This window comes from Emydura macquarii, unplaced genomic scaffold (assembly GCF_026122565.2).
Source record: "Emydura macquarii macquarii isolate MOO-44397 ecotype Brisbane River unplaced genomic scaffold, CSIRO-AGI_Emac_v2 contig_629, whole genome shotgun sequence".
NCBI classification, from domain to species: domain Eukaryota; kingdom Metazoa; phylum Chordata; order Testudines; family Chelidae; genus Emydura; species Emydura macquarii.
Genome location: NW_027130766.1, coordinates 3,771,684 through 3,781,662, shown reverse-complemented (window position 1 = coordinate 3,781,662; position 9,979 = coordinate 3,771,684). Strand labels below are relative to the sequence as shown.

General features: G+C 61.9%; 1 protein-coding gene across 1 annotated transcript; it reads right to left on the bottom strand.

The window, feature by feature from the left end:
- Positions 1-300: 300 nt before the first annotated feature.
- LOC137148364 (all-trans-retinol 13,14-reductase-like) lies at positions 301-9,591 on the bottom strand. Its single transcript, XM_067541078.1, has 11 exons — positions 9,249-9,591; positions 8,916-9,098; positions 7,962-8,191; positions 7,380-7,575; positions 6,879-7,079; positions 6,665-6,784; positions 6,065-6,203; positions 4,262-4,371; positions 3,077-3,243; positions 1,949-2,108; positions 301-1,511 (listed from the first exon to the last, which is right to left on the bottom strand). The coding sequence occupies exons 1-11, from the start codon at positions 9,406-9,408 to the stop codon at positions 1,366-1,368; spliced, it is 1,812 nt and encodes a 603-aa protein (XP_067397179.1). The 5' UTR covers positions 9,409-9,591; the 3' UTR covers positions 301-1,365.
- Positions 9,592-9,979: the final 388 nt, after the last annotated feature.

Below are 9,979 nucleotides of genomic sequence, written 5' to 3'. Positions count from 1 at the left end.
CGCCTCCAGTCCAGGCATCGAACCATGCGTCGCAGCCCAGACAGGGTAGCTGCACCCTCTGGCCTCTGCCACAGACTGGAATATTTGCAGGGACAGGTGGGAGGGAGGCACCAACCCTCCATCCAGCCCTTTAGTGCCTTTCTCAGGGACGCCATTCCCAGCTGGCGTCAGTGTGCCCGAATGCACCCTGTATTCACACCCTACACACTAGTGCACTAATCTTTGCACACGATACGCCTTGTGCACTATCCACTGAATACTAGTCACGCGCTGGTCAGTAATATCCTGGTGAAACGGGTGTAATAACATTTTATGTACAGTTACGAACATCAGCTGAAATCAGGCCTGAGGTGTGGTTACCAGACAAGGCCAGGGACAAACTAAATCAGTTCCTCCAACACAAAGGACAAGCTGATGCTTCTAGCCAGGTGGCACGCGGCCATTCTTTGCCAAGAAATGGGGGGCAGGAACAAACCTTCCTTGTCAAGGAGCAGGGGGCATCGTAACAAAGAACAACATGGACCCTTTTTCACCACCAGACTTTTTGTCTCCATCCTCCCAGCAGGAATGAACTTTATCCAGGGGTAACCCTCAGGAAAATGCATTTCAAAGGGTGACTGAACTACAAAAGTGAGGGGCAAAAACACCCCACAGGATCTCTCTCTCTCTCTCTCTCTCTCCCCCCAGCCAGCCCTCTGTGTCTTTCATCTAAGATGACAAAAAAAACAGCCTTTGGGAGCAGATCCTGGCCTGCGAATTTGGTCAGCAACGTTACTAGTAAGAATTTCACCTGGAACGAAGCCTAGTTTAAGTTTAGAAAGTGTTTTATCTTTATTTCTCTGGTAACCATTTCTGACTTTAATGCCTTATACTGGTACTCACTTAAAATCTAGCTCTTGCAGTTAAATCAACCTGCTTGATTCTTTAATCAAAACGAATCCCGGGTTGGGAATTGTGTGTGTAACTCCATTTAAGTTGGCAAACTGTCGTATGTTGCTCCACTCAGAGGGGCAATGGACCTGATCTATCTGGACTGTCTAGGAGAGGGCTGGACAGTGCAGAACACACTGCTGGGGGGAAATCTGGGACTAGGAGCATGTTGGGGTCACTCTGCAAGTGGTAACCGAGGCTGGTGAAGTCCAAAGTGTGACTGTAGAGTGCTGGGTCTACACCGCAATGAAACCGCCCCTTAGTCCAAGCCCCACTGGCCCGAGTCAGCTAGCACGGGCCAGCCACGGGTTTTTAATTGCACTGTAGACAGACCCACAGAGCCTGCGCCACAGCAAGGCTGAGCAGCAAAGGACGGAGGTGGGGCAGCTAGCCCGTGGCTCACGTGGCCAGGGATGAGGGTCCCATCCCAGGAGCCTAGGCTGCTTTCTTGCTGCGCTGCCTCTTGAGCCTCTTCTTCAGGAGCAGCAGGTCCACGTAGAGGATGCGGCCGAGGACGGCAGAGGCGCAGATGAGGCCGCCGTGCAAGGCTCCGGCCAGGCCGCAGCTGAAGACGTCCTGCCCTGGGATGGGGATACAAGCGAGGGCGTGGGAGAGCAGAGGGGGGATTCCCACTCTGTGTTCAGCTCCACCAAGACGGCTGTGAGGGAACCCTCCCGCTCCTGGGAAGTCAGGGCTCAACCCAGCAGGCCGGGGGTGGGACCCCGGCAGCTCCGGCTGGATGGCCAGCATGCCAGGCTCCTCCACCCCCCTCCAGCCCTTGGCCGGGAGGGCCCCCACTCATTGCTCGCCGGCCCGCCCTGCCGTTCCCAAGGTGAGAAAGGCAAAGAGTGCCCTACCCTTGGTGCCCACCCAGGGCTCCCCATTTTCACCCCTCTTATCCCCTCCCCCCACACACAGAAAGGCCTGCTGGGCCACCCCAACACCTGGGTCAAGCGGGGAGAGCTCCACTGGCCAAGGGCGGGGCGGGGCCGGCCCCGGGGAGGGAGGCTGCCCTTACCCGTGAGGTAGAGGTTGCGGACGGGCGTCTCGGCCCGCATGGTGGCCACAAGGGCTGGCTCGAAGCGGCTCACGTTGTGCTCAGCCCCGTACATCTCCCCCCGGGGCGCCCCCAGGTAGTGCTGGTTGGTGAGTGGGGAGGCTGCCTCCAGGAACTCCACCTGCCCGGAGGGAGGGTGACAAAATGCAGGCCAACTCCCCACTCCCCCACTGCCAGCCCTTCCAGACCCCCACTCTGCCCCTCACCCCCCGATTACTGGGGCCGCCCAGGCACAGTTTCTAGGACCCCATAATGTGTCCTTCAAGGTCAGGATCCTTGCCCCATTGCCCTGGGCCCCCCACGCCACCCGCACACATGCTCACAAACTTGTCTTCACTAGGAAAAGGGGGTGTGTGTGAAAATGTGTTAACACCTAAACAAACTAGTGCCGACACGGCAGAGTGAGGTCCTGCGTGCCCTGCTATGTACACACGTGTGTCTGTCTGTCTGTCTGTCTCCCTCTCCCCGGTGCAGTGGATCTCATCACAAGCCGTGGGGCTTAGCCTGGCTCCCAAGGCTCCCCTGTAGCCACCAAACGGGCTCTCAGGTTGCTTTTCAGAACCGGGTTTTTGGGTCGGGCTGATGGCTGGGCTCGCCACTAGGGGGCCCTTGGCCAGCCCGCCTGCGTTCAAGCTACACCTTGCCTCGTCCACACTAGGGCTCTAACACGGGTGTGGAAGCCACCTATTTTCCTAGTGTGGACGTGGCTTTCGGCTGCCACCCGGTCCCATGACTCGTCTCGGACGGGCTCCAGCAAAGCCCCTTCTGGACCGGCCCAGCACTGTTATCAAGTGGTGGCCGACCGGCCTTCATGGGACCTTCGTTCCCATAATCCCTGGGGGATCTCCCCCTTCCCCCGACCCACCAAGTTGAGAACGCGTCCTCCACAGCAGGACCAGGCCCAGAGACCAAGAGGCTGAGGGGGACCTGCCCTCACCCACTACGTGCAGGGCCATACACACATCAATGTGAGCATTGGGTCCTACTGGAGCCCTTGAGAACAGAGCAATGGGTCTATGGGGCTAATGGCTCCTGGCCCTCCAGTCAAAACCAGCACAGACCCGCTGAAGGAATCTACTGGGGCGTCACCTTGTCACGGAGCTGAGGGAACCTCTCCAAGGCCGCGTCCAGCAACCGCTGGGCGATCTCCATCTTGTAGGCGTGGTAGTCAGCCCCTCTGTTCTTCACAGAGCCCCCTGCCCACTCTTCGAACCACTCATAGCGAGCCATGGTCAGGATGGTCATGCAGGACCGGCCTGGAGCACGCCACCACGGAGGGGACAGAGGAAAGAACTGAATCAAGCTGGGCCCAAACCTCTGGAGACCCTCCCGCTGCACCGGTGGCCTCCTGAACGGGCCCCCGCCCCAACCAACGCTCCCCCACTCTGTGACGCTGGGTCAGCCCCCCACAATGGGAGAACAACGTCTGGCGCCCACTGCAGTAGCTGGCCAGGGCAACACATCGCTTGGAGTCAGTGCGTTGGGAACGGGCGTCTGCCTGAAAGACACGGGACTGGGTCCGTCGATGTCGACGCCCATGAGGACACCCAGCCTCCAATCTAGCCCCTCCACAAACCACTGGATTCAACGGTGTCGCCTGCTTGGCAGGTAGGGACGCTTCCCCCTGGGGCAGGAATCCCTGGGGACAGCCTACGCGGTCCGACACGGCTCCGTTCCCGCCGCTGTGCAGCCTGACCCGCAGGGAAGGGACCGACATTTGGATTCACAGAGCTTAAGGCCCGAGGGGACCGTTCGACCGTCTCGTCTGCCCTCCCATCGAGCACAGGGCCATTGCCTTTTGCCCTGGAGCAAGCCCAGTAACTTGCCTTTGACAGACACGTCTCTTCCAGCCAGGGCTCCCGGCTCGGCGTGAGGACGTCCGGAGATAGACAATCCCCCAGTCCCCTGGGAGTTCGTTCCACTGGTTAATCAGCCTCGCCCCGACACTGACTCAGTGCCTCATTTCTAAACGGAGGGGGATGGCCGGCAGGTGCGGAGACGGCCCCCAGTTAACCCCGGCAGGACCGGCTCGGTCTTGCTGGCCCTGGGCCAGGTGGCATCTCCTTGACCTTCCATGAACAGGAATGTCCTCATTTCTCCCCCGCTGCGTCCTACCCAGGGGCATCTCAAGGCTGTGCCGCCCCGGCATGGCTTCTCTCTCTCCCCCTCACCCTGCACACTCCCCCTGCCCGCCTCCCTTTCAAGGGCAGATGCCCCCCTGGTCTACCCCCCCAGTGGTTGCTAGGACACGTTTGCTGGTCTCCGGGCGGGTACCTGGGTGCCTCTCGTGGTACGTGGGGTCCTTGGCCGATGGAAAGGTGATGAACATCATGGGCACGTTCTCACTGACCTCCTCCCTGCTGAGGGCAGCATAGCGGGTCATCCTGAAAGGACCAGAAAGGGCCCGAATGGCACGGCAGGATCCCAGCCCTCCTGGGCAGAGGTAGAATGGAGGGGGGGGGGGCTGCACCCCAACTCTCTGCACCCGTGAGCCGGCCTTGCCAGCTGCCCCCACCCTCTCCTGTGCATGGAGTGACAGCACCACCCCATGGCTGGCAGGGGCAGAATGCCTTCTGCTGGGGAGGGAAGGGGGGGTTTCCATCGCCTCCCCCATCCAAGTGAAAAAGTCTGAACTCAACCGCAAACCGCTCCCCTGAGCCCCGTCCTCTGGGTCTGACATCGACCCCTGGGGCCCGGCAGCCGAGCAGCTCTGGGTCACAGCGCGCCGTGGGGCGAGGGGCTGAGGTCACAGGCTCCTCTGCGTCCACGGCTGAGCTGGGACACAGGGAGCTCCCTGCCTGTCCCTCCACCGCCGCCGTCTAGCGCGGCAGGCCGGGGGCTGGGCTGCACTATGGAGTTAGGCAAAGTGCATTGCCCCGTGCGACGAAATGAAGCCGGCCTGGCCCCCAGTGTGATCACCGATGGAGTCCTGTCCACCTAGCTAGCGCCTCTCCATCACTGCGGGATGTGTCTACACTGCAGCTGTCGCGTGTCTAGCACAGCCATCCCCTTAGGGAACCTCTGTGCTGCCGTCCCAGGGGGCGACAGACGCAGCCGAGCCAGCCAGGAGCAGTGAAGCTGCGGCAGAGCAGACGAGCGGCCCGAGAACTGACCCAGGATGCTGGGCGGGCTTTGTGCGGCCCCTGCTGCAGCACACGCTGCTGCGTTTCATCCACGCTAGCCTGGGCTGCGATCACACCCTGCCACAGCAGTGTAGACGTGCCCTTCGTAAGGGGAGCAGAGCACTGGAAGAGGCAGCCTGGTCTAGTGGGTAGCTGCTGCCACCGACCTGCTGGGTGACCTTGGGCCAGTCACTTCGCCTCCCTGTGCCTCAGTTTCCCCTTCCCCTTTTCGTCGTTCATCTACTTATATGGTAAACTCATTAGGGCCGGGACGGTCTCCTCTTACCGTGTGTCTGGACAGCACCTAGCACAATGGGACCTTAGCTGCTACAATAACCACTTCCATCTACAGCGCTTAAAGTAGAGACCCCCTGCTATTGAATTCAGCCATTGATTGCTCTGATCCGCTTCTCCTGATGAAACGAGGCGTTTTCCATTTGCACAACGGTTTCCGTTATTAATCACGTTTCCCGTTCACCTCCCCAGCGGAGTGGCAGGTAAGGGACGCACGGGAACCACGTTACTCGTCCTTGAAACGCCCCCACCTCCGGGGCGGGATGCCAGCACGCGGCAATGCCGCACAGCCGCGGAGGGCAGGAAAAATCCCACCTGAAAGTCTAGGCAAGGGGCTGAGAGGGCAGAATGGAATCAGCAGAGATTTGGTTCAATTGTAAGCGCCTCTCTTACTCTGCGCACCCGGCTGGGGTCCCTCGGCGCTACCATAACGCAGCTAAAAGGATGGAATGGGGCCGGGGCCGTGGGGCTGCAATGTGCTGATCTCCTGGGCCCTTAGGATCTCTGATGCTCGGTGCTTCTGAAGAAGACCACGGGCTCTTTGCTGCCCGAGGCATGGGGCCCAGACTCCGCCTGCTCTGAGGCAGCAACCAAGAGAGGTCCCAAGGACCTTCGGCCCCCGGGCCCAGCGTCCCGCCCTGGGCCGCGCCCTCCCACTTACATCTCATCCAGATCGTTGTGCTGGTAGATCCAGTAGTTGGTGGATTTGAGGCCCAGCTCCCCGGTCGTCCCTCGGAGACCCACGAAGACCAGGAAGGAGCCCATCCCATGCTGCACCATGCTGAGTACGGACTGGATCCCTGTAAGGGCGAGCGAGGGGCGGGGGGCGGATGGGCGGGGCAGGGGGAACCCGGTAGCACCGCTCTGGCTGGCGACTGCCCTCGAGCCCCAGGCTAACGCAGACTGGCTCACTAGCTCCCTCTAGTGTCAGGGCCATGGAGGGCGACAAGTCTGAGACCGCCTGGTATCACTCTCAGCCTTTCAGCACAAGCGGACGAGCCTCATGCTTTGGACTCCAGAAGCCCAGGGTGCAATCCCACGGGGCGTCATGCCCGTGCCCTCTCCCCGGCAATGGGAGCAGACGAGCCCAGCTCCGGCGAGGCAGCGTGAAGCTCCTGGCAGTCGCGCCCATCCTTTCTGCCTGCCGCCCACTGGATCGCTCCTTTGCAAGTGCCAGTCATTTGCAAGGCCGGGCTCCTGGAGCCGGGTGGGGCAGACGCGGTCCCCACTGAGCTCCCGGGGGGTTACTCCGCCCCTTTACCTGCTTTGCTCCTGATCTCTGGAGGCAGCAGCGTCCCGAAGGTGTTGAATATTCCAGCGTCCGAGATCACGACGGGGGCGTAAACCTTCTCCTCCTGGCCCCGCTTCTGCACAGTCACTCCTGCCGGGAGGCAAGGACGCCAGACCCTAGCCCATCTGCCGTCTGCGGGGCGGGGTGGGGATGGGCTGGGACCCAGTCGCCCCCGGGGACTCACCCACAGCCGTGCCACCGTCGGCGGACAGCAGGATCCTGCCCACCCGGGCTCTCACCAGCACGGCGCCGCCAGCCCGCTGGATCACCGGGATGGCGTGGAAGGCGATCTCGCTGGCACCCCCGCGTGGATACCAGGTGCCGCGTTTGTAGTGGTGGATCAAGAGGGCGTTGATGAGGAAGCTGGAGTCCTTGGGGGGGACGCCTGGGGGGGGGCACGAGGGAAACGGTGTCACGAAAAGCAACCAGCCCCCAATGGGACTTCCATGCCCACTCCGGAGGCCAAGACCTTGCGCTGGGGTGACCAAGACATCAGTGAAGCCTGAACCCGGTCCCCTCAGCACTATCATGAGCCCCTCCGCGGCTTTTCCTCCACGCACCCCTTCCCGGGAGCCCTTCGCCGGCCAGCGCGGCAGGACACCCGTCCCACGGTTGCAAGCCCGCTGCCCCAGGGCACCCTTCCTCATCGGGAAGCCCTGGGGGCAGGCGGCTGGGCCCACCTCACCGTAGAAAAGGTAGCCGAGGACCAGCTGCAGGTCCTTGTTGGCTGTCAGCCCCTCCATGACCTGGCTGTGGCTGGAGACCGCCATCTGAAAGATGGGGGAGATCCAGGGAATGAGGCCTGTGCGGATCAGGAGCGTGGCCAGCCAGTGGGGGATCATCTTCAGCATGGCAACGAGGGGCACCCGGGTCGCCGCCACCTATGGGAAAGGCAAGAGTGAACACCCCCTCCCCACGTGCGTGCTAATTGGCATGGCAGAGCCCCCTCCTCCTCCTCCTCCCCGGGAGAGGGGCTACCCAGCACAACGGCCCCTCTGCCTCAAGAGGCAGCATGGCCCAGTGGTCAGAGCATCAGACTGGGCCTCAGGCCGCCAGGGCTCGGTTCCCTGCTCTGCGTGACCAGGACCAGTCGCCTCCCGTCTCTGTGCCTCTGGTTTCCCCTTCTAACAACCAGTCAGGGCCAGGTTTGTCTGCTGCTGAGCGCACGTACAGCACCGAGCACCACGGGGCCCTGAGGTCAGCTGACAACTCTCGGTGCTGCTGCGTCAAGGGACCGGTTCGGTGACCCTCCCCCCCCAGCGCTCACCTTGGACAGCCTCACGAACTCCCTGACGGCCTCTTTGTCCGCTGGGAACTGCTTCTCCAGCGCTGCCACAAAGCCTCTTTTGCCCGAGTGCAAGTGGTAGAGCCGGTCCCCTATCGCCACGGTGTCGTAGGGGTCCTCCAGCTGCACCCAGTCCAGCTGCCCGTCCGTGATCTGGTCCAAAGCCACCCGCAGCATGCCCTTCGGGTGCATCTGCCCCACGTAGTGGATGCCTGCCAGGCCATGGGGGGGGCGTGAGATGAAGGTTAAGCCCAGGCACGCTATGGAGCGGGGAGGGGCTTGGAAGCTGAGATCTTTGAGGTAAGGCTTGGAGAGAAAGGGGAGCGTGCAGAAGGGGAGATCTGGGCCGAGACAGCCAGGGCCACATACAGGGGACACGCCACTCCCCCTTGCTGGGATCAAATTGCAGCTTTCCCAGTGCCACGGCGGGGCCGGGGGCCCGTGGAAGAGAGCCCCACCGACCCCACTGCCTGGGCTGTCTCCCACCCAATTACCGGCCAGGCCCCACGCTGCTTCGCTTACGAGATCTGACGTGACCCTCGCGGTCCACAGGGCTTATAGCTGCAGGACAAAAGCGGCAGATGCTAGGGAATTAAGTAAACCGATTAGCCTTCATCCTGCTCTGAGAGTCACCTTCAGAGAGGTGGAAGTGAGGTGGTTTTTTGTGGTTTTGACCTCAGCTAACCTTGCCCCGTGTCCCGGCGTCACTCTGCAGAGAGGCCTGTGTCAGCGTGGGGGGGGGAGTGAGCATGACCCAAGGGGTTGAGAGCCTCACCCAGCAGTCCCCGGTTCAAACCCAGCTGCCCTCTACCCATGCAAGAAGCTAGGAGATCCAAGCGGCGGCTCGCCGGGTCGGTGCAATCCAGAGTCTCCTTTGAAGCTCTCCCTGGTGAGCATCAAACCTGCAACAGGCTTCCCCCGGCCCCGGCCGCTTACCCACGTCAAACTCAAAGCCCTTCTCCTGGAAGGTGTGGCAGCAACCCCCCGCCTGGTCATGCTGCTCCAGCACCAGGACCCGCTTGCCGGCCTTGGCCAAGACGGCTGCCACGGCCAGGCCCCCGATCCCGCTGCCGACGACGATGACGTCCAGGTTGGGTGGCACCTTCTCCAGGGCAAAGCCTGGCACGAGAGCGCAAAGGGTTAATGGGGCCAGAGCCGCAGAGTCCCGGGGAAGGGGAGAACCACGCTACAAAGGGTTAATGACCCCACTGCAGCAGCTCACCCTCTTTCCCATACCCGTGTCACTCTCCCGCGCTGGTCTGGACTTACCCTGCTTCAGGACCTTGTCCCTGACTTTCTGGTCCGTGACCAGCGGCCTGGGGGGCTGTAGGGGGCCCCAGGCAAAGGGGTTCCCCGAGGGGCCGAAGTAGCGGACGCCCAGCCGCCCCAAGGCCAGCAGGCAGAGGCAGAGGAGAAGCAGCAGCCACATTGCTGCTAGATGCAGAGCAAAGCACAAATCCCAAGTGCAGGCGGCAGGCTGGAGTCTATGGGCTGGCGAGGCTGGGAGCAGCAGGCGGGCAGAGCGCCAGCTTGGCCCCGTGCCCAGCAGATCACAAGGGCTGTTAACCCTTTGCTCGGTACCGTCTGGAGACACTGGCCGCACCCAGCAAGAGCCGGGCAAACTCAGTGGAGTCGCTGCGGAGTCACAGCTGTGGGCAGGGCCCAGCCAGGGCATTCACTGCTTGGGCTGAACTGCCCCACTGCTCCGGACAAACGGACGCACGCCCCCCCTGCAGATAGACTGATCCACACACACCCCTCTTCACTCCTTCAGATATGGTGAGCCGCACGCATGCATGCACATGTGTCACCACTTCAGACACGCCGGCTGTAAGGCGGGCGCAGGGCAGAACAAGCCGTGATCAGCACGGCTGCCCCTCGGCACAGCGGGGGTGAGTCAGGGCTCCCCACATCAGACCGGGGAGTGGCTCGCATCTCCCCAGGCGATCAGCCTGTATTATTACCTCTCCTTTCACAGATGGGGAAACTGAGGCACAGAG